Here is a 26051-nt window from a genome sequence, read left to right as displayed (position 1 = left end):
ATTTGTATACAATCCAGATCGGTTCCAATCCGAAACCATAGGGTTCAAACCGGAACCGATCCGTGGATTACGAATTTTTAATTTTTGAATCCGAAATCGAACTACAGATTGAAAAAACTAATCCAAATCTACCAAATTGGATTGAACTGGATCGAATTATGAATTTTACGAATTCCTTACTCAGCCCTACTCTTCCTTCACCGCTAAATCGTATCCATAAACATTTTTTGGGAACCTACATTGCAATGTGCACCGAAACAACTTACTATCAACAACATCAGCAGAATGAAACCAAGAACCCCAACAGCAATATCTAAGATTATCAACAACAATCCTACATTTCGTATGTATTTGGGAAGTTGACTATTTTAATTTTTGATTATTTTAATAGGTTAAAATAATTGTGCTTGAGAAGATAATTAGATTTTTTTTTTTTTTTTTTTGTAATTGGATATGACGTTTGTTAGAAGAAAAAAAAAATGAAATGATTATGGATTTGATGTGAAATTTTATCTTATTGACTATTTTAGATTATTTTATCTTTTAATGCTATTTTAGCCACACACAAACAAAAAAAAAAAGAAAAAGTGTGCATTTGGTTTAAGTTTTTTTAAAAATTGAGTTTTTTTTTTTGTTTTTCGTGTTTTTTTATTTTTATTTTTAGTGAATATTTTTAACATTTTAAACATTTTTTTTAAAACTTTTTTAGATGCACCTTACTTAGATATATCTAAAAAGTAATAAAATTGTGAAAAAATATTTTTAAAATTAATAAATAGATAAAAATACGAAAAAATATATTGAATTTTTGTATTTTTTATTTTTATATTTTTGGTATTTAGTGAATTAAAGGATTTTTTCACAAAAATTATGCTTTTTATGTGTATTTATATTAATTGTGTCTAAAAATTTAAAATTTATTTAAAACATTAAAAAAAATTTAATAAAAACAGAAATAAAATACGAAAAACAAGAAAGTAAAATTTTTAAAAAAATAGATTTGAAAAACTAAAAACAAGCAAAGTGAAAATTTTTCTTCCCAATTCCCAAATTTCTTTTATACTTGGCAATATCTAAGATTATCAACAACAATTATACATTCAATAGGTACTCAAAAATTGGTTCTAGATCTCGATTCCCAAATTTGCTTTTATGCTTTTCAAGATCAACAACCCCTGCTAGGGCATATATCTTTCCATCTACGGTTACCACTAGGGGATTAGGCTTCGGTGCCTTTAGCCTAGGACCACTGTGCTAGTCATTGCCATAGATACTACTGCCGCCACTTCTGGTGGTGGTGCAGTAGCCGGAGAGTTGGGAGAGGAGGATGGCTCTTGGATCCTCTGTTGCGGTCTCACTGAATAGAAATAGTCAGGAGGCAATTGATGCAAAATGGAGTGAACGATTGGTTGGAGGATTGAAAACTGTTAGGTGATTGATTGTGATTGGTGAGTGATCTTGATATTGAACTCAACTAGTATCGATACCAATGGAAAAAATTTGATACTATCGGCTTGGTCGGGTCTAAGTTTCTCCATATATACGCCAGAGTCATCATCATCGTCGTTATTTGTGGTAGTAGCAGATTGTCATATTCTCCATTTTCTCTGTTCCTCCTCTTTTAACAATCGCGCCTCTTCCACCTTTCTTCATCCCAATCAATTAGGGTTGATGATTTCCTTGGGGAGGATTGGCAGCCATGGTTGTGAATCTTCTTTGGCTGGCATTGCGCTTTTCTGCATCTTCTCGATCCTCTCAAGAAACTTAGGCCCTGCTTGATTCTTGGATATAGAAGGTAAGATTGGAGATTATATACTAGGGTAAATTATGCAAATAGTCCATGTAGTTTACACGATGTATTAATTTGGTCCCTATAGTTTTAATTTGCTCGATTTTGCCCCTCAATTTAACGGATTGTGTCATTTTAGTCCAATAAATAACGGTTGTTAAGTTAATTTAACGAAAGGTCAAACAATGTGTCAATTTAGTCCTTGTACTTTACACGATATGTCAATTTAGTCCCTGTAGTTTTAATTTTCTTGATTTTGATAGGGACTAAATTGACACATTGTGGAAAATATAGGAACCAAATTGACACATTGTTTGATTTTCTGTTAAATTAACTTAACAACCGTTATTTATTAGATTAAAATGACACAATCTGTTAAATTAAGGGGCAAAATCGAACAAATTGAAACTACAGGGACCAAATTGACACATTGTGTAAACTACAAGGACTATTTGCATAATTTTCCCTATATACTATGGGTCCATGTGGGCTTGACTTCCATTTAATCTCAGATCGAACTGGAGGGTGTTGTTGGGCCCATAAGAGCCCATCACATCTCCCATTTTGATAATCCGAACCGTTCAATGGGTAAAACTTGTCGGGTGTTATATGCCTATAAAAAATCAGGTTGATCGGATATCAATAGCTATCTCATCCGATCAGTTTTCTGTCAACCATTTATTTTTTCATCATCTATTTTTTTAATACAAAACTGATTTGATCACATAGTTATCAATATCCGATCAATGTAATTTTTTTATTGGCATATAGTATTCGACAAGTTCTGCACAGTGACGGTTTGAATTATCGAAATGGGGCCCGTGTAGGCCCCTATGGGCCCAACAATACCCTTCAGTCCGATCTGGGACTAGAGGAAAGCCAGTGCCGGGTCCATATATCCTATGTTTGTAATATTTTTTAGAGGAGAATATAATATATAATTAGATTGTATATCTTCAAAATGGGTAGATGTACAATACCAACTCTCCTCTATTATATCATATCCCGTTAGAGAATAATGCTATATGTACAAATTAATGTATTAACTAGGATACTAATAGATAATGTGACATAATTTTAGGGGTTTTGAATATTTGTAATTTGTATAATAGGTGGGATTAGTAATAATGACATAACACTAGTTGGTACACTAGTTAATTGGTGCATGCAACACCACCGTCGATCAGATGGGATAAGAATTAAAAATATAATTTTACCCTTTTACAATGGAAAATCTGATTATGTATATATATGAACTTTACATAAATTTGATTGTGTATATGAAAAATCTATTGTATATGACCAAAAAAATTATGCTAATGAATTTTATTTTTAAATTTTTACAGCTAAATTTTGTACATAAACAATATATATAAACAAAAATGGTATTTCCTTTTTGAGATTCAAAGTTTTAATTTAATTTTTTTAATTTTAAATATAAAAAATATATTTATAATTATATTAATTTAAAAGGTTTTGAATTTTCAAAGTTCTAATTCAAAAAATATTTACCAATTCAATATTTAAATAAATAAGTGGGCCAAATAAACTATGATATGTATTTTATTTTATTTTTAAATTTGCCAGTTACACTATAATATGTATTTTTTAATTGTAAGAATTTAGAACACACAATTAAATTTAGAAAAATAATTTTAAAAATGTTAAACCTTAATTGATTCTAAATTATTTTTCTTATATACTTTAAACAAATTTATATTTTTATTTAATTTTTTATTATGTTATTACTTAATTGATTATTTTTTATTTAATATACATATCTATATTGGCAAATGATTAGATGTGATGGACATACATATGTATTGCATTTTGATGGGTATAGGGACAAAATAGACATTAATGTATGTTACTTGCTTATATCCCATAATTCTTTTTGTAAAACAGACATGGATAAGAAATATTCAGTACTATATTCTGAACTCAACAAACATGAGCATGGGATATGTTATCTAATTCATATATCCTATTCATTGCATATACTGAGTAAATCTCAAGGCATATTATATCCTTCATTTTATATCCGGACAATCAAATAACGCCTTAAGCCATGTTTGTTTACCGGATATAAAAGTCGGATATAAGTATGAGACCGGATATAATATGAGATGCGGTTTGCATGTTTTTTTTTTTTTTTTTGTCTCCTTATAGCCCATGTGTAGTTGCTTTGGATATAGAGTCCGGATAGTATATGATGTACAAGGAAGGATATGCAATACCACTCCCATCGTATTGTATATCTCCACTGTCGAATATAACTCATCTTTTATCTAAAGGTTAAAAATAATCACTCCCTTCTTACCCCATCCTATATCCTATCTTAACCAAATATAGTATAAGTGGATGTACAATATATATAATTAATCTCATATCTTATAATATATTATATCTCATCTTTATTTTTAAGTATTACATATCTTCTTAAAATTTTTGCATCCAATCCAAACAATCAAACGGCCTTTAGACAAAGCCAAGCAACTTTACAACAAGCCAAAGCGGCAAGCATTCCTAAACCAACCTTCATTAATTCTAGTTGAGTATCTCCCATTCATTCACTTTATTCGTTGTTCAAATCCTGCTATGAGATGGAAGATTTGAAAGGGGACTTGAATTTGATGCTGTTTTTTTTGTAATACGAAGCGAAATGACCTAGTCATTGCATATCCGCGCGCAATGAAATACACAGAAAATATATAGGCTGAATGTAATTGAATTTTTCTTTTTAATATTTTTGGCAAGTGAAGGCAATTGAATTTACCTAAATGGAATAATAAATGAGGAATGTTATACATAATCTCATTTCTTATTTTTTTCCCCTCAATTTTAGGCACAAAGTAATGAGCCCACAATCATAAATGCATACCAAATCCACTCACTTGGGTCCTAGAGTTAGAAAAAGGTAAAAAATATGATTCGGAAAAAATAATTAAAAAAATCAAATTGATGAGTGTTTAAGATAAATAACAAATTATATACATATCTATACATGTGTGTATATATTTAAACAAATCGGTTCCATTTCAAATCAGGACCATAACTATAAAATCACAAACTGAACTGTCAAGTACGATTTACTTATTTCAATAATTAGGAACCATTTGTTGAGAAAATCAAACCAAATCAATTCGTAAGGTTGTGGTCTAGACTTGACCGATTTGTAATTTTTATTTTTTGATTTTTTCCTAATATATTCCATAAAGATGTTGCTAGGCAAGTCTCATTTCATACATGGCACGTCTTTTCTTTCTTTTTAGTGGTTGACATGCAAATAAAATTTTATATACAAATTATGGCCAAAATGAGTTGATACTTTGTGATTTTTTTATTTTCAATCAAAACACTTGTTATTATCATTATAATTTTATAAATGCGATTGACAAATCATTCTAAATATGTTTTTTATATGAATTTTATGTCTATAAATCACATTTCTTTTTCTTTCTTTTTTTCCCTAACAATGTATTGTGTTGTCTTGAGTAGAGGAGTTAATTAAATGAGTCGGACCAACACGATTCAAATAGAGTCAGGCCTAGCATGAAACGAATCTAGGCGTACTATGCTAGGCCAATGTTTTGGGCCTAACACCACACGTACTAATGGGCTTGGACACACCACAAGCCACATAATAGGCTCAAGAAAAAATATTTCATTAAATTTTGAATAATTCTACATATGTTAACAGTCTTATTAAAAATCTTACTAAAAACACAAGAGGATAAATAAGATAGGTTAAGATAGGATATATGGCTAGATTCAAGGTCAAAATTTAACTTTAAAAGGCACTCACAAGACCATTCTCTACTACTATGAATCACTATGTGTGACTTGAATAGTCAATTTTTCAAACTTCGTATATATTTATATATAAGTTATTGATAATCTAAATATAAGATGATGGCAAATGGATAAGCTCTTACATCATAAATAACAATTAAGGAGTTCAATCATTAATTTTTGACCATGTTGCCTGAGGCGTATTATCATTGCTGTGTCGTATTAAGGAGTCCAATCCGTTCTCTATGGTTCCATAAAAATTGAAACCAATCCAATCCATTTAAATAGTGAAACCAATTTGAACCAAACTATTTAAACATGGTTCAGTTCACTTTGGAACCACAGATTCACATAATCTATTAATAAAGAAAAATCATATAACATTTTCATTTCAACATTAATCTGTCCATAATTTTTCAAAACATAAACATGTATATTGTTCCATAATTAATTTAAACAAATATAATATTCAATTTCACAGCAACAATAGCAGTAGTCATCACCAAATTTATAAAAAAAAAAAAAAAAACTAGTTCTGCCATTACACCATTACAAAACTAAAACTATAAAATAACACAACAATAGCAACAAAGCAACTGTTGCACACAAAGAGAAGAGAAGAGAAGAGAAAAGAATGAAATGTTATAAATTAGGATTTTGGTTTTATATATAAGAGATAGGATAGTTGTAATAACCCCAACCTCTGATTAACGTTAATCCACGATTAATTATGCCTAATTAGCAATTAAGGTGAATTTTGAGTTAAAATGCATGTGTGTTGCTTTGTTGTGTTTATATCTGTTAGGCGTAGAAAGATCTGTTCACGTTTTAGTTTCGGTTTGCGAATTGAAAGTCTTATCGGCGTTCGAATCAGAAATTGACTTGATTTATGTGCTAGTTAGGATTTATAGAATTTTATGGTAGGCTTAACTAAAATTCGATTCGGAACGATTAAATTAGATTAAAATAATGCTATTTGATTAGTTTGGATTAAGTCATTACTTAAGCACCATTTTGAGCCCACTCACCCCTTTTCCCTTGATTTCATCACATTGTGTGCTTGCCCAAGAGAGACAACCGGGTGAGAGAGTGAGAGAAGGGGGAAATGGTGTAGAGCTTGAAGATTGAATTCATAAGGAGGGAATTGCTAGGAAAACTGGGAAGACCATCTCTGGCATAAGGAATTGAAATCCTTAGGTAATAATGTTAATCTCTAGCCTTAAAGTTTGGTTGATTAGAGCTTGAATTAATGGTGTTAAGTGGATTAACATGGGAATTGAGCTACAAGAGTGGAATTAAGAGCGAATTCATGCATGCATGTGTATTTTCTCACAAATTGAGCATGGTTTCAAAGGTTTCTTTCATGCATGTGTTCATTTCATCTATGTTTTGAGAATTCACCATGTTTCCTAACAATTTACCTAGTTTGATCATGTTTTGGAGAGGTTGTGTACAAGAGAGTTCATGCATGTTATGTTTTGAATCATCTATAAAGTTTAAGTTGAGTTTGTGCATAAATGGTTTGCTCTTGGGCCATGATTTCTTGAAATGATGCTTTTAACATGTTGTTTTATGGGTTACCAAGTGTTTTCCAGGTTACCAAGTGTTTTCCAAAGTTTTGGCCCAGAAAAATGAGTTTTGGTTGGTTGATTGTTGAATTTCATGTTTGGAGGTTAATCTAGATTTTCCAGAAACTTGACCCACGCTCGAGTGGGGACTTTCACGCTCGAGCGTGAACCCTGAGTACATGCACTCCGCTCGAGCGGCGAGATTCACGCTCGAGTGTCAAATGCGTATACCCAGAAGTTCGTGTGTTTTGCAGTCCGCTCGAGTGGGGAACCCACGCTCGAGCGAGACTCTGAGTCTCATGCTCGAGCATAGGTCGAGCGCTCGTCGAGCGTGAAAATCTTGCATCCAGCACTTTTGTCAAATTTTATAGTCCGCTCGAGCGGGGAAGTCCACGCTCGAGCGGAGCTTTAACATCTGCATGTCCGCTCGAGCGTGGACCTTATTTCAGCAAATTTTATGAAATGTTTTCCATTGAAGTCTTGCATCCTCATTCCATCCTAGGCATTCCTAGGCCATGTTTTAGACTCCATAATGAGGATTGAAGGTTAGAAACACACTAAGAGCAAACGAAACAGGTTGTGTTCAATTCGAAAATATGTTTCAAGTGTGTATCTGTTATGTGTTCTGTAAGTCACACGCCATACACTGTTAACCAATCTGCTCCGTCTGTCTGTCTCAAGGCCAACTGTGAGTAATAACTTAGTAAAGTTACGTTCAACTGTATTTATTTTCTGTGTGATAAAATGAGATCTGTTTTCTGAAATGATATGTTCTATACAATGAATGATTGTCCAATTCTGATATGTATTCATGACATCCTTAGCATCATGTGATATCTATTGGCTGTTACCCGGTATTGGAGGTTCCTTTATGAAACTTAATCTGTTAGCACTCTGTTACCCGTACCGGAGGCCCCGTCACGGGGCTCAGCATATTTCTGTTCTGTTCTGTTCTGTTACCCGGATCCGGAGGTTCCTTTATGGAACTGGTTATTCGTAACCTTACGTGTATACGTTTTGTTCTGTTCTGTTCTGTTAATGCTAATGGATGAATCACGTATGCTTGCGCATGACTTATGATTTCTGTCTGTATATGATCTGGACAAATTATGATTTTGATATGAAACTGAATTATGATTTCTGAATCTTTTTGGACTCATTCATTGAAACCCCTTTACTCTGTTATTGTTCACTGGGCTTTCGCTAACAGTTTATACTATATATGTAGGTGAGCCGGCATGTGACCAGGGCCAAAGTTGACGGCCTTCGTTTCTATTTTTGTCAGCCGACCATTGTGCCTCCCAAGGAGGTCCCGATTGAAGTCTTTTTCCTTGGCTGTTTTTGTGCTTATGCTAGTCTCTGTGACTACCTTGTAAAGTCAGGTCTTGGGAAGTTCACTTCTGCAAATATTTTGTAAATATTGGTGTCCTTGACTAGCATGCTTATGTATACATATAAGTTTTGAAATGTTCCGTCCCATGTATGTTATCACAGCTCATTGGGCCTTGTCTATTTTGTATATTGCTTCCGTAGCCCCTTACTATTTGCTAATCTCTTCAGAGGCCTCCGGTAATTCACGGATTACTGGCCGGTTACGATGCTAAACCTACAGGGGCGAGTTTGAGTCATGACAATTGTATACATCATGGATGTGTGGTGTGAATATAATCTAAGTTGCATACGGTCCGGATCAGTTCCATGCCGGAACCATGAAGTGAAATCCGAACATGATCCTCGAGAAATGGTTCCTCAATTTTCCAATTCAGAATTGGACAACGGATTCAAAAATCCGATCCAAACCTACTGGGTTATATTAGACTGATTCGATTTGCGGATTTTACGGATTCCTTATTCTCAATGACAGTAACCAGATGTACAACAGAGAATAGAAAAAGAAAAAAATAGGTTGGAGGGTAGGGTTATCCTAAAAATTCCATATTCAACCTCTTCATAATTACTTTTAAAGCTTTTATTAATTTTGCAATTTGAGAAATATTTCATTGATTTACTAATATTTTTAATTCACAGCATGTTTATGTAATTTTATATATACTATTACCAGCTTTTCTTTTCTTTTTTTCTTTTTTTTTTTCCCTTGTCCCTCTATAAGTTTGTATAAAGAAGAGATTTAGCCACCAAAAAAATAAAATAAATGGATAAATTACACTTTGCCCCATTTATGTTTGGCTACTTTCTCACTTTGACCCTTAAAGTTTATTTTTTTCTCACTTTAGCTCTTCATATTTCAATTTTTTCTCAATTCACTTCTAAAATTAATTTCTATTAAAAATCAAACAAAAAATAATACATTGATAGTAACATGGCATAAAAATATTTTATTATATATAACTTGCATCTCTGAAATAAACTTAAATCTCAATATAATAATATATTTTTTATGTTATGTGACAGCCATTATGATATTTTATTTTCCTAATTTTGAGCATAAGTTAACTTTAAGAGTAAATTGGAAAAAATTTAAAACATAGAAGGCCAAAATGAAAAAAAAAAAAAAAAAAAAAAACTTAGGGGCTAAAATTAGAAAGTGACCAAACATAAAAGGACCAAAGTGTAATTTACCCAAAATAAATTCAAACACAGGTCCGTGCTCAAAATTGCTGTTCAATGTCAAGGAATTAACTTTACATGTTACTATTACTTCATTAACCCCTTCTCTATTTTTCTTTTGGACAAGGCTTTTCTCCTTGTTAGAGGATAATTTGAATAATTTATTTTGTACTTCTTTTCAAATAAATAAGCACAAGAATAATAAAGTGCTTTCTTCAATATAGACCCACAAGAAGTTTGAAAAATCTAATCACCCAATAATTTTTCAGCAACTATTTTAACTTTCTAATTATACTTGATGAAGGACAAGCTTAAAAAATAAGAAGAAGACAACTCATTACTTGACTGTCATTAAAACAGAAGCCTATACAATTAAGACCCAAAAATAAACCAATATCCACAAGAGCGATGGCTCTAAAATAGCACCTCAAAATATGTATTACTTCGAAATCTTATTTTCTGCTGGAGCTCCACGACAACTTCAACAATGGATGAGAATAGGCCCTAACAATGGAGTCCAATTGAAGAGAATCCGAAAAGCTGTTAATCAGATTCAAAAAACACCTCTTAGAAACACAAACACAAAAATGCCAGGATTTTTTTTTTTTTTCTGACTATTCAAAAAAATAAAAACAAATTTAGGCATCAACTTTCACACAAGCAATGGTGATCATTTTTTAAGCATACCAAGATAGAAGTAAAATTAAATGTAAATTACAATTACTTCCATTGAAGTTTTAGACAGATACAAAAGAAAAAATAACAAAAACAGCCCCTTCTCTCTCTCTCTCTCTCTCTCTCTCTCTCTCTTTCACGCATGCATTATTTTGTGTAACAAGACACCAATCGAGGCTATTTCAAAGGCCTTCACAGTTCCAAATCAAATCATGAAGTATATGAAACCCTGAAAAGCCCTAATCTGGTAAAGTTGGATAGACTGAAATTGGGGATGGCTATTGACAAAATAACAAGAATGGTGCAGTATGCTCACTTAAAAGAGACAACCTTCGGGAGAGAAAATGAATATGTGGCAATTGTAAACGCCTCCAAAGTGGAGAGAACTACAACTCACTTGATCTTTTGGGTGTCTTATTTTTATTTGATTTGCGTTTGAACATATAGACATAAAAGCAAGGTTGTCCATGTAGAGAAAAGAAATGAAATCTTTGTGCATTAAACATATAGTGTTGAAGGAATAATAAGATATACTAATTTTACCTTTCTCGAGCTTCTGATACACATGTTAGGTATTTCAGGATTCCTAAATTTAGCATCTTTCAGATGGTAAAGAACTAACCGATTCTCAAATTTCAATAAAATTTCACCATTCTTTGAAATGCACAATCATGTGTAGTGACAAATTCTTGACACTACAAAATATGGTATTGTGAACAATTTAGTCCAAGTTTCTCTCTCGCCATTCTTGTTCATTACCCATACATCAACACAAGTTGAGAAGTTGCAGAGCACATGAGGCATCCTTTTAAAACACACAATGTCAAATCAATAACACAATCCCCATAATCAGGTGGCACAATTACTCCATATGTTTCCTTCTCCAAATCAAGAGAAACAATTACCCAAGAAGAGTAACTCGATTCCGTATCAAGATGGGTGACCCAATGGAGAGCCTGATTTGTAAATTATCCTGAAATAAATGGATGCGGAGGAATACCGTAACGAAAGTCTTCGATCCTCCTCCACAAATTCAAGCAAGGATCCTCTAGAGTTTTTTTTCCCTAAAGTTTCCTAGAGTGGTGTGTTGTATGGTTGAGATTTAATGACAAGCCACATCAATTTTTTAGCATTAAATCTCACCCATACAATACACCATTTTAGGAAACTTTAGGAAAAAAAAACTCTAGAGGATCCTTGGTGCACAAATTCCTTCTCAATGAATAAACAACCACCCCCACCCCCACCCCACTCTGGTTCTGACCCTCACTAAAGATCCTGACCGCCTTGTAGTCATCGGTAGACTTATCATAACCAAACCCACATGCTCTTGTAAACCCATTTTTAGCATCCAAATTTGGCAATATCTTGTGTTTCCTAGTAGATGGGTTCCATAATGATTACAACATGTCGACTACCAGACCAAACCAACCCATTACGTGAACCTAAAATAAAAACTGCATTACCATCTACTTGAAATGGACAATCAAGCTCATCGGCGGTTTCTTTATCATCATTAGGTTCAGGTTGTTTATTACTGAATACAGAGTAAAGAGAACACGACTTCAAATCAAATTCGGGAATATATCTCAATATCAGTCTCTGCTGTATATAATCATCATCGTCGGTCCTAGATGACATACCGAGATGGGTTTTCACGAATTGGGGACTTGAAATCAAAGAACGCCATGATTTGGAAACGCACCTGAATTGCAGCAGAGACTTAACGAGCAGTCTCGAGAGTATCTCGTCTTCCGGTTGGCACTGCACTTTTCTAGGTCTTGTCGATCCTCTCGAGTTCTCCATGATTCGAATCGCTTTCGACCGCCATGGATAGTGGTGTTGTGCCTGTCATGGTGTTTGTACTAGGGTCTTGAGATTCCTCTTAAAACTTCACAAAACAATTTTGAATATGAAAAATTAATTTTAAACTGCTTTGAGTTTTTGAAAATACGAATTAAAATTGTATGGGCTTTGAAAATACTCCCAAGTTTGGTTTTATCAACTTATATCTTGAATAATTTGAGTCAAGAACAGGAATACCTGAAATTTACAATTTCAATTCTCAAATGACATGATAAATATTAAACTTTACATGATTAAATTTGTAATTAAAAAAAATTAACATGAAATTTATTCAGAAAGATTTTGAAGACTTGAAATAAATAAAGGAATACCACATCTATACACAATTAATCAAACATCATATTCATCAACATAGTAATAATGATATTAATACAAGAATAAATTTCAAGTCTTTACATGAAATCTTATATAAAGTGCTCACAAATTTGTATAATATAATCGTACAATTAATTAGCCAAAAGAATCAATAACCTAAACAACTCAAAAGAACATTCACAAGAAATCAAATTGCTGCTTAGACCAACTCTACCACTACTATTCTCTTCAAGTTTTCTTCATCATCAGGTGGTTCTTATTGTTCTTTCAGTTTCTTCATCAGGTGTTGGTTCCACCTTGTCTTGCTTCTTTCCAGTTTTAATTTCTTCATGTGGATCTTCTTCTTCTTCATCGTCTTCCTCTTTTGGAAAATCATGGTAAGTGTATAAACTAGCAACATATGCAAAGATAAACAGATTGGCTATGCTCACCACCACTAATGCAGCATAAAAAAGATCCAAGCGGCTCTGATTCACAGTGTCTACAATCCAACTGTAACGCCCTCAAAATAACAACATTAAACCCATAAGATAAGACATGCATTTACATATAAACTAACCACATTCTTTTATTCATCAGTGTTTCATTACAAAAGTATTACATGTTAACAACAAAAGCAAAATGCCCTACGGGCTTACAGCTTTCCAAGTTAACACTTGGTTACATCAAAAGAGTACTAACTCATACACGTTAAGCCCTTGGCTTGTATTTACATGTAATACATCAAAAAGTAAAGCGACAACATTATGTCCGCCTCAAGCCTCCCAAGCTATGTCCTTGGAGGTGGCATGCTTCCTGCACCTGAAAATGATATTCCCATATAGGGTGAGCCACAGCCCAGTAGAAATACACTAAACCAACCATGAACAATGACTAAAATATTAGCATTTGATAGATGGCCAACACTGATACAATCACATAAATCACACATTTATGTCATACGACTTATGAGTCCAAGTTTCCTTTCATTTTCCCTTTTTCAACAGATAAGCATGTTAGCTCTATCATCATTTCCACAGATATGTATAAAAACTATATCCCACATTCAGATAAGCATATAAGCTATATCCACATTCTCAACAGATATGTATAACCACAATATCCACATTCACAGATAAGCATATAAGCTATATCCACACTTCTCAAAGATAAGCATATAAGCTCTATCTTCACTACTAGACAAGCATATGAGCTGTATCTACGGAGTTCATCCCCTATCTTCTCCCAACACTATCCGGTTTAGAGGTACATCCCCTATCTTCCCCTAAACCGCGGAGTACATCCCCTATCTCCTCCTCTACACATAACGTATACAAACACAATGGTTCTATATACAATCACTCAATACATATAGTTAATGTATTCTATCAACCGTCAAGTTCCATGACACATTCCATTGATTAGTTTCAGTTTGCCTAATCATCATGCATTGTCTACAACAATTACGACTATCCTCCACCGATAGCCCAAGCAGTTATTTCTAAACAGAAAATAAATGCACAATGGATATTCAATCAACATTTCATTTCCTCTTTCTTCTCAATTAATTATCCCAATTAATTAAACAATGTAATTAGGTCAATTTCCATAATTAACATTTCAACCCTTAGGTCCCATTTTCATCAACAATTCAACTTTCATCCCATTTCTCTATGCCAAACATGCATCTAGGTTTATTATGAGTAAAACCCCAACTTTTGTAAATTAGCACAAAAGCCCCAACTTTCACAAAATGACCAAACCAACCCCAACATCTCAAAATACCAAAATTTAAAGACAAAATCCATAGAGAGGAGTAGGATATCCCTACCTCAAATTCGGAGCCCCAAAGGAGAAGATGACAAAACTCAACGTGCTCCAAAACCCGTGATTTTCAGATTAAAATGTAGCCCTCGACGATCAACAACTTTTTTGTAAAGGCCAAAGGTGAGTAAATCACTCCTACTAGATCAAAACCTAGAGAGAAGGTAGAGTCTAGAGTGAGAGGCTCAACAATGGTGATTTTGGAAAAGTAAGAGAGAGAAGAGAAAGTAAAAAGTGACTTGAAGAGTCACAAATTCGGGACTTTAACCCAGGTCTCCGCTCGAGCGTAAAACACCCCGCTCGAGCGGCCACTCACAGACTTCCGCTCGAGCGGCCAACCTCCCGCTCGAGCGCAGAATGCACTCGCCCAGCACTTTCGCAGAACCAGGCCTCCGCTCGAGCTTCCAACTCCACGCTCGAGCGTCACTCAGACAACCCCGCTCGAGCGGCCAAACCCACGCTCGAGCGTACAACGCTGCACAGGAAAAAAATACTGAATGGGTGTAATCTCCGCTCGAGCGCCAACACCTCCGCTCGAGCGTACAGACCAAAAATCTGGGCAACTAGTTTTGGTTTCTAAACTCAACCAACCTGAAACAAATCCGCCCAACACATCCTATAACTCAAACACGAAGTAAAAAGGATGTAAACAAGATAATAAACAACTACTAACATCCACGGACCCATGTCCGGATCACGATATAACAAGGGTAAACCCGGGATCGCTATAACCTCCCCCCCTTAAAGAATTTCGTCCCCGAAATTAAGCACAAGTTTTCAAAAACAAGTTTTCCTCCATTTTAAACAATGTTACATTTTAACATTCAACAATTCGACCCATTACCGGTCATCGCATCCCTTTACAAGAGACATATCACAATATGTAAACAACATATGTATTTTCAACATGCATCAACGTTATGCACTATCTTTCCAATTTCAACAATATATTCAACACATATAGTGTCACATTCAACTTCCATATGAGGCAAGTTCCAAAACATACTTCCAATACACCAAACATTTTCAATGTTTCACAACTTAAGACATATATAAAAGCTCTTAAGTTCAACAAAATGCAAAATTTAAATACAAGATCAGATATCAACAAACAAGTCCGGATATTTCTCACGGACTCCCAACTCACGTTCCCAAGTGGCTTCGTCCACTCCGTGATGTTTCCACAAGACTTTCACCAAAGGAATGGTCTTGCCACGCAGGACCTGATTCCGCCTATCCAAGACCCGAACTGGTCTCTCCTCATACGAGGCATCCTCATCTACCTCTAAATCGGTCCAATCCAACACATGTGATGGATCTGGCTCATACTTCCGAAGCATACTCACATGAAACACATCATGCACTCCGGACAACTGCGGCGGTAAGGCTAACCGATAAGCAACCTCACCAATCCTCTCAAGGATCTCAAAAGGACCAATAAACCGAGGGGATAACTTCCCACTCTTCCCAAACCTCATTAGACCTCGCCTAGGTGATATCTTTAGAAAGACATGATCACCTACCTCAAACGCCAAAGGTCTTCTCCTTCGGTCGGCATAACTCTTTTGTCGACTCTGGGCTGTAACAAGCCTCCTACGGATAAGCTCAACTTTCTCCGTCGTCTCCCTAACCAACTCCGGTCCCAACAAAGGTGCATCACCCACCTCGGCCCAACAAACTGGAGACCTACACGGTCGGCCATACAAGGCCTCAAACGGTGCCATACCGATACTAGACTGAAAACTGTTGTTGTAGGCAAACTCTACCAATGGCAAGTGCCTCTCCCACGTCCCACTGAAGTCCAGGACACAATCCTGAAGCATATCCTCGAGGATCTGAATAGTACGCTCGGACTGGCCGTCAATCTGAGGATGATAAGCCGTACTAAAGGTCAACTTAGTACCCAAGGCACTCTGCAAACTCTGCCACAATCTAGCAGTAAAACGAGGATCTCTATCTGAGATGATCGTCACTGGGACCCCGTGCAATCTCACTACGTCCCGAATATACAAGTCGGCAAGATGATCCACCGAATCTCTCACGCGCATAGGAATAAAGTGCGCCGACTTAGTCAACCGGTCTACAACCACCCAAATAGCATCACTACCCCGCTGAGTCCTCGGAAGACCTACAACGAAGTCCATAGTGACATGCTCCCACTTCCACTCGGCAATAGGCAAGGGTTGCAACAAACCCGCTGGCCTCTGATGCTCGGCCTTCACTTGCTGGCAAGTAAGGCACCTCGATACGAAAACTGCCACATCTCTCTTCATACCCCGCCACCAAAACTGGCGACCCAAATCCTGGTACATCTTAGTACCTCCCGAATGCACTGCAAGGCGCGAATGGTGAAACTCTCGGAGTACTTCCTCACGGCAAGACTCCGGTACAAACAAACGGTTTCGGTATCTCACACTCAGGTCGGGATACACCGTCAAACCCTTCTCAACTTTCCCACTGGAGATATTCTCTCGGAGGGATTCTACCTCAAGGTCACCTCTCTGTGCCTCTAACACTCTAATCACAAGAGTAGGCTGCGCAACAACAGAAAACAAGGCCGCAGCCTCAATAGATTCGCCCAGTAGCAAATCAAACTCACCAAGTGCTCCCAACATCTCCCATTCCCGGATGGCTATACAAGCTACATCACTAATGGTCTTCCTACTAAGGGCATCGGCCACAACATTGGCCTTTCCCGGATGATAGTGCAACTCAAAATCATAATCCTCGATGAACTCCATCCACCTCCTCTGCCTCAAATTCAAGTCTCTCTGCGTAAACAGATACTTCAAACTCTTGTGGTCCGAGAATACCTCGAACTTCTCACCATAAAGGTAGTGCCTCCAGATTTTCAAGGCAAAAATCACTGCTGCTAATTCTAGGTCGTGTGTGGGGTAATTCTTCTCGTGTATCTTCAACTGACGCGAGCCATAAGCTACCACTTTCCCCTCTTGCATCAACACACAACCCAAACCCTCTCGTGAGGCATCACAATAAACTGCATAACCCAACCCTCTCTCCGGAATAATCAACACCGGAGCGGTGGTCAATCTAACTTTCAACTCTTGGAACGACTTTTCACAAATCTCACTCCACCCAAACTTGACTCCCTTCCTAGTTAGTCTAGTCATTGGTGGCGCTAACCTGGAGAAATCCTTCACAAACCGACGGTAATACCCAGCCAATCCCAGAAAACTACGGATCTCAAACACACTCTTAGGCTGTGCCCAATCTTGCACTGCCTCAACCTTGGATGTATCAACAGACACCCCTTCCCCGGATACCACGTGGCCTAAGAATTTGACTTCCCTCAGCCAGAACTCACATTTCCCAAACTTGGCATACAGCCTATGGGCTCTAAGCAACTCAAGCACCACTCTCAAGTGTTCCTTGTGCTCCTCCTCAGAAGGTGAATAGATAAGGATGTCGTCCACAAAGACGACCACAAATCGGTCTAAGAACTCCCGGAAAATCCGGTTCATCAAGTCCATAAAGACTGCCGGTGCATTGGTAAGCCCAAATGGCATCACCAGAAACTCATAATGGCCATACCGCGTACGGAATGCCGTCTTAGGAATATCCTCCTCCCTGACCCTCAACTAGTGGTATCCCGATCTCAAGTCTATCTTAGAGAAACAACGGGAACCCTTCAACTGGTCAAACAAATCATCTATACGGGGCATAGGGTAGTTATTCTTAACCGTAGCCCGATTCAACTTCCGATAGTCAATACACAATCTCAAGGCACCATCTTTCTTTTTAACAAAGAGGGCCGGTGCTCCCCACGGCGAAACACTAGGGCGAACAAAACCCTTATCTAGCAATTCCTGGAGCTGAACTTTCAACTCAACCGACTCTGCTGGAGCAAAACGGTAAGGTGCCATAGAAATCGGCGCCGTGCCAGGCACTAAATCAATAGAGAACTCTATCTCTCGGTGAGGTGGCAAACTAACAAGATCTTCGGGAAAGACATCCGAATACTCACAAACCACCCTCGGCAACACAATCTGTGTCTCAACACACTCACTACTCTCAAGGCTAGCAAGTAGACTACTAAGCTCACTTCGCCCTCGCGAATCATACCCCGGTGGCAAAACACTACCAACCCGGTCTCCCAAGAAATGGAACCACTCCCCGCTCAAGGTACATAACGTGACCCTCTGGCGGTAGCAATCAATAACAGCCCGGTATGACGATAACCAGTCCATACCCAAAATAACATCAAAACCCTTCATGGGCATGACAACAAACGGAAAAGGAAGCCTATAGTCGGCAACCTCTATATCACATCCTCTAACACCCTGTTTCAGGATCAACTCACCGCCCAAAGGCGATACCACACAAATAGGAGATGCCAACTGTGCTAACTCCAATTCCAAAACAGATGCAAATGCAGCAGATACAAAAGAATGAGATGCACCCGTGTCTATCAACACATTAGCAACCGAGTTGCAAAACAGAAAAGTACCTCTCACTACTGATGGAGCTGGTACCAAATCCTGCGCGGTAACAGCATACACGCGCCCTGTAGGCCCCTGGTCTACCTGCTCACCTCTCGGAGCAAAAGACTGCTGCACTGACTGGGATGACGAAGCTCCCGGATTGGCCCTCGAGGCCTGCACAGACTGAGCTGGCTGAAAACCCTGCGTCTGCCTAGAACCAGACGCTCCCGAAGGGGCACTCAACTGCGGGCAAAACCTCTTCATGTGCCCAGGCTGTCCACACTGATAACAAGTCAGGGGCTGCCCCCTGCTCAAACTCTGACTCTGCGGTCTAGCTGAAGAAGAAGCAGCTTTCTGACCTCCACCCTTCTGCGGGCAAACAGAAACCTTGTGGCCCAGCTGGCCACACTTGTAACAAGTGAATTCCCCCTGACCACCTCTCCCGGAGCCTGCACTCGGCACTGGGAAGGTCGATCTAGCAACACCACCCTGCGACTGCTGAGGGTTAGAACCCCTCTGCCTCCTGCCATCACCCTGACTATCCTGGCTCCTCTTGGAGCCTCTCTGCCCCTCATCCTCCTCCTGCATCATGAGCTCCATATGAGCTGCAGCATCCACTAGGTGTCTATACTCTCGGATGTAAGACCCACCAACTCTCAACTTGAGGCCCCGCCTCAACTTCCGCTCAAACTCATAGCAACGGCGTTCCTCAGACGCCACCAGTTCGGGTGCAAACCTGGACAGACTGGTAAAAGTAGCCTCAAACTCGGCCACTGACAAGCCCTGCTGATTAAGCCGGCTGAACTGATCCCTCAGCTTCTCCCTAGCTACAGCAGACAAAAACCTCTCCTGAAAAGCATTTATAAACGCCTCCCAAGTACCACCAACACGAGCCTTCTCATACTTCCACCATTGACCCGCATCTCCCTTCAGTTGGAAGGATGCCAAGGTCACTTTCAGTGCTCCGTCCTCGATGCCAAGCATCTCAAACGTCTTACTCATTTGCTCTAGCCACTCATCAGCCTTCAGTGGCTCCTTCGGATCCCCGATAAACTCGTCCGGATTACACCGGAAGAACTCCCTCTTCAAGAAAGAAGGCCCTGCCTCAGCGGCCTGATTCCCAGCTCTAAGAATACCCAAAGCTCCTGCTATCTCTTTGGCCAAGGCACCCATAGCCTGCTGACCCACTGGCTCAGCCACACTGGCCTGACCAACTCCCTCCTGCACTGCCGAAATCTCCCCCGGTAACGGTGCTTCCTGTCTCGCAGGTCTACCACGCCTAGCACCTCTTCCTCGTCCTGACATCCTAATAAAGGTAACACAGGACGTTAGCACATTCACAAATGTGCCGAAACTAAACACTCACGTCCTAATGCATGGACAACAGTAATTCACTCCACATAAGCACATAAACACATAAGCACTTACGAATTTCATTTCCGGATAATGATAGTCCCGAGGCGTTACTAGAGTTCCGGTTAGAAACAGCATTGATCAAGTGCTTTTCCAACAAGACTCACAGAAACCCAAGGATCCAATCAACATCCTAGAAATTAAATCCCATACCCAAATAAACACATAAGCATGTTATCAATTAAGCACGAAGCATATGATACTACACCTAAGTCTCAATCAAGCGAGACAAACCCATTGTGATACTAATCACTTCCCACGTACCCAAAGTATTCGAACCCGGTACGCTCTGATACCAAGTTGTAACGCCCTCAAAATAACAACATTAAACCCATAAGATAAGACATGCATTTACATATAAACTAACCACATTCTTTTATTCATCAGTGTTTCATTACAAAAGTATTACATGTTAACAACAAAAGCAAAATGCCCTACGGGCTTACAGCTTTCCAAGTTAACACTTGGTTACATCAAAAGAGTACTAACTCATACACGTTAAGCCCTTGGCTTGTATTTACATGTAATACATCAAAAAGTAAAGCGACAACATTATGTCCGCCTCAAGCCTCCTAAGCTATGTCCTTGGAGGTGGCATGCTTCCTGCACCTGAAAATGATATTCCCATATAGGGTGAGCCACAGCCCAGTAGAAATACACTAAACCAACCATGAACAATGACTAAAATATTAGCAATTGATAGATGGCCAACACTGATACAATCACATAAATCACACATTTATGTCATACGACTTATGAGTCCAAGTTTCCTTTCATTTTCCCTTTTTCAACAGATAAGCATGCTAGCTCTATCATCATTTCCACAGATATGTATAAAAACTATATCCCACATTCAGATAAGCATATAAGCTATATCCACATTCTCAACAGATATGTATAACCACAATATCCACATTCACAGATAAGCATATAAGCTATATCCACATTCTCAACAGATATGTATAACCACAATATCCACATTCACAGATAAGCATATAAGCTATATCCACACTTCTCAAAGATAAGCATATAAGCTCTATCTTCACTACTAGACAAGCATATGAGCTGTATCTACGGAGTTCATCCCCTATCTTCTCCCAACACTATCCGGTTTAGAGGTACATCCCCTATCTTCCCCTAAACCGCGGAGTACATCCCCTATCTCCTCCTCTACACATAACGTATACAAACACAATGGTTCTATATACAATCACTCAATACATATAGTTAATGTATTCTATCAACCGTCAAGTTCCATGACACATTCCATTGATTAGTTTCAGTTTGCCTAATCATCATGCATTGTCTACAACAATTACGACTATCCTCCACCGATAGCCCAAGCAGTTATTTCTAAACAGAAAATAAATGCACAATGGATATTCAATCAACATTTCATTTCCTCTTTCTTCTCAATTAATTATCCCAATTAATTAAACAATGTAATTAGGTCAATTTCCATAATTAACATTTCAACCCTTAGGTCCCATTTTCATCAACAATTCAACTTTCATCCCATTTCTCTATGCCAAACATGCATCTAGGTTTATTATGAGTAAAACCCCAACTTTTGTAAATTAGCACAAAAGCCCCAACTTTCACAAAATGACCAAACCAACCCCAACATCTCAAAATACCAAAATTTAAAGACAAAATCCATAGAGAGGAGTAGGATATCCCTACCTCAAATTCGGAGCCCCAAAGGAGAAGATGACAAAACTCAACGTGCTCCAAAACCCGTGATTTTCAGATTAAAATGTAGCCCTCGACGATCAACAACTTTTTTGTAAAGGCCAAAGGTGAGTAAATCACTCCTACTAGATCAAAACCTAGAGAGAAGGTAGAGTCTAGAGTGAGAGGCTCAACAATGGTGATTTTGGAAAAGTAAGAGAGAGAAGAGAAAGTAAAAAGTGACTTGAAGAGTCACAAATTCGGGACTTTAACCCAGGTCTCCGCTCGAGCGTAAAACACCCCGCTCGAGCGGCCACTCACAGACTTCCGCTCGAGCGGCCAACCTCCCGCTCGAGCGCAGAATGCACTCGCCCAGCACTTTCGCAGAACCAGGCCTCCGCTCGAGCTTCCAACTCCACGCTCGAGCGTCACTCAGACAACCCCGCTCGAGCGGCCAAACCCACGCTCGAGCGTACAACGCTGCACAGGAAAAAAATACTGAATGGGTGTAATCTCCGCTCGAGCGCCAACACCTCCGCTCGAGCGTACAGACCAAAAATCTGGGCAACTAGTTTTGGTTTCTAAACTCAACCAACCTGAAACAAATCCGCCCAACACATCCTATAACTCAAACACGAAGTAAAAAGGATGTAAACAAGATAATAAACAACTACTAACATCCACGGACCCATGTCCGGATCACGGTATAACAAGGGTAAACCCGGGATCGCTATACCAACTTCCATCTTCAACTCTCAACTTCTCGACCACCAAATCTAATATCATAGTAAACTCTATGTTCGGTATTTTCCCCATCCGATCACAGCTTCAGTGAGTACGAGCGTATATCTCTTCCTCATTGACTCTGGAACCTGATACTTGAAGAAATCCTCCATACCATCACGAGCTAATCCATCCATGATTCCCATCAGTACAAACTGTGGAGAGAGCCAAAATACATATATTGGTGCAATGGCATCGAGATGACCTAACAAGCCGTGTTCTTTCACAGATTTTAGCCTTATATTCTCCACCAACCAAGCAACTTTACAACAAGCCAAAGCGGCAAGCATTCCTAAACCAACCTTCATTCCAGATGAGTATCTCCCATTCATTCGCTCTATTCGTTGTTCAAATACCATCCTATATAGAGGTTTCACTGCAGATGTCGCGAATCCTGCCATAAGACGGAAGATTTGAATGGGGAGTTGAATTTGATGCTGCTTTTTTCGTAATACGAAACGAAATGACCTGCTCATTGCATATCCTTGCGCAATGAAAAAGGTATTACTGTTGGATTTGATTACCCCATACAAAAGAAAGGTAGCTGCGATTGGAACCATTCTTAACAGAAGCTTTGCCTCCTCAACCTCATCCACTGTGCAATTAATCCATCCAATGGGAAAGCAGTGGAAATTGTGTGGCACATTTATTGCAGCATTATTGAGCCACCTGCGCAAGTGTCAAAGATGTTAAAAACTACACAAATTTTACATGAATACCATTTCCAACTTTATTACAAATATAATGCTGTCATAATTTATACATTTTGTAAAATGTTTCAGTACTTTTTGAAACAAAAATAGATGCCAACCAAGTTTTGGTTTATAGTTTTTAAATTTCTATAAAGGTAACATAAAAATGTATACACAAACTTTATGATCATTGTGTACTCACCGACAGTGATAAGTGAGCATCGTCCTTTTCTTGGGACCTCGAGGTGTCTTCTGGTTGTGACATTGACCTTGAGGTGTCTGATCTTCATCCCCATAGTTCAATTCTGTACCTGGATTAGTAGAGTCAAGATGCCTCTTTAAGAATGCAGCCAGAAAGACCCGCAACATGTTTGTGAGGGGACTTGCTCGCAGTTGAGGGGGGAAAGGAATGCGTATCCAATAAAAAATATAGCGATCCAAATTGCCATTACACATGCAGATATCAAAAATTGATGAGACAAATTAGGAGCAAAAATTGACGATACAAAAACCCATGTGATGCCACCTGTAGTTCCAACTATGTTGCAGGTATTTCGAATAATATTCTTCTGACGTTTCCTTTTGTCTTGAATCTTTATTTGGGGAACTTGAAACTTCAAGAAACCAAATTTGATTTCCTTCATTTTGGGTGGATATCTTTTGAATTTTATTTTACCGAAGGTGAGGGCTCTCAAACATATTCCCTGACCAGCCTTGGCAAGAACAATCAAAGCTAATCCCTAATAGAATGGTGAAGCAGTTAGCTTTGAAAAGCATAATTTCTCCCTTGCTGGACATGACTTTACACCCTTGGAAAAGAACCGGTCAGGAACTGACATTACTAGCAACCCCAATCCCTGCATCAAATCGTCTGCTATTCATTAGTGAGAGACAAATTTGAAAAATATTTTAAATTAATTTGGACCAGCTTTGATGTAAGATAAGTGTGTATGCATCTTGACTCTAATTTTGATGCTAGATTTGAGTGGTTTCCAACTAAAGAATCATCGTGGGTGGGTTGGCCACCCTAGGTTAGTGGTTAACATAGTCCGAAGAAATGGTCAGGGTGTTTGATCAAAGATTTAATTGCATTTTGGATCAAAAAATTACGAAAGTTAGGTTTACATAGTATTGTTCCAAGATTTGAGTTCTTGAGTTAAATTTTATTCATTGGCATATTCAAAGTATTTAAGTAAGAAAGGGTTATTGTTTACATGCATCATTTATATAAATACACCAATTGAAAAGCCTTGAAATATTAAATTTCATTCATTAATGCTTCAATTTTTATTTTTTATTTGTTTCTGGTCTGATGTAAGAGCTTTGGCTTCGCACTTAGATGTACACCAAAGACCATGACTAAATTTGTCTGAGAAAACAAGTGAAAATGTCCGAAGGGCTTCTAGAAATGCTAAATTATGAGTTGTTTTATTCTATCGGTGAGAATCAATTAAGAAGTATAATTCCCTGTGAAAAATGCAAGGAAAGACCCAATTCTTGCCTATCAAGCTCATCAAATGCACAAGTAGCCTAGCTTAGTTTTGGTTGTCGATTCCCAGTCTGAACAGAGTAGTTTATCTATATCTTCACTACTACTACTAGCAAATTAGCAATGCTATGCCACAAATGAAAGGGGTGTGTACAATTCTGGTGACTTACACTGCTGTAAAGAACACTTGTGATGAGCAACATCCCAGCATGGCCAAGATAAGCATCTATGAGAGCGGCCTCCACTAACCCCATGATACCTGTCGCTCCACCTTTAATGTTAATGATGGCAACAGCATGCTTGAGCTTTAACTTCCAAATGTGAGTCAAGAAGGTCACCAAGTTATTCAAGACATACACGGCCATCCTGTTGCTGTAAATCAGACCTGCAATATAGACATTCTGGTTTTTAGCACAAAAATTCAGATCTTATTTTATAATAACATGAAGTGTTAAATATTCAATTCAATGTGATTACATTGACAAAGAAGGGAATCGGCATAATTTCCCTTTTCTAGGTTAAAACCAACATAGAAAAATCTAGGGAAGTTATATTATCAAATGTACTTCTGCAGCATAATTTGAGAAACATATAAAATAGTTTTGGATAAATTACACAGTCCTTCCTTGATAATTGGCAAAACTACATTTGAGTAATTTGACATACACCACCATCATCAACCATTTTTTCCCTATCCCTCCACACCTCGCCACAAGCCTCACCCTCATCACCTGCCTTCCCACCACAATTACACCGCCCGCCAAACCACAGCACCGCCACCACAACAATGATCATCTCCCTTCACTCTGGCAATCCACTGCCAGCACCACCAACCCCTTCACCACCACCATCATCCAAATCCAACAACAAATCGCTACCAAAACTGACCCACCCATCACCACTAAAATCAACCCCTTGGATCGTCACCTGAAGCACCACCTCCTCTGCCCATTATTGTCTAAAACCCACCATATCCCAACGGTTGAGGTCAGGGAACTGCAGGGGTGGCGGCGGCAGAAAGAAAGAGGGAACTGCGAGTTACGAGTCGGGTCAGGGCTTGGATTGGTTCAGTGTGGATGGGTTTGTCGAGGATAAGAATAAGATGGGAATTTGGTGGCTTGCTTGGAATTAGTTAGGAATAGGAATAACTAGTTCAAAAGAAAAAAAAAAAAAGTTAGGAATAGG

The 26051-nt window shown here is 38.1% G+C and overlaps 1 protein-coding gene across 1 annotated transcript; it reads right to left on the bottom strand.

Moving 5' to 3' along the window:
- Nucleotides 1–22696: 22696 nt before the first annotated feature.
- LOC145793784 (protein NRT1/ PTR FAMILY 5.4-like) lies at nt 22697–23746 on the bottom strand. The gene is made up of 2 exons (XM_082876655.1): nt 23580–23746; nt 22697–23354 (listed from the first exon to the last, which is right to left on the bottom strand). Exons 1-2 carry the CDS (start codon nt 23744–23746, stop codon nt 22697–22699), a joined length of 825 nt encoding a protein of 274 aa, XP_082732781.1.
- Between the last annotated feature and the right edge of the window lie 2305 nt (nt 23747–26051).

The sequence above is a fragment of the Camellia sinensis genome, chromosome 6 (genome assembly GCF_055761805.1).
Source record: "Camellia sinensis isolate YWXY chromosome 6, ASM5576180v1, whole genome shotgun sequence".
NCBI classification, from domain to species: Eukaryota; Viridiplantae; Streptophyta; class Magnoliopsida; order Ericales; family Theaceae; genus Camellia; species Camellia sinensis.
Note: the sequence above shows the minus strand (reverse complement) of the source record. Positions and strands in the feature narration are given on the sequence as shown.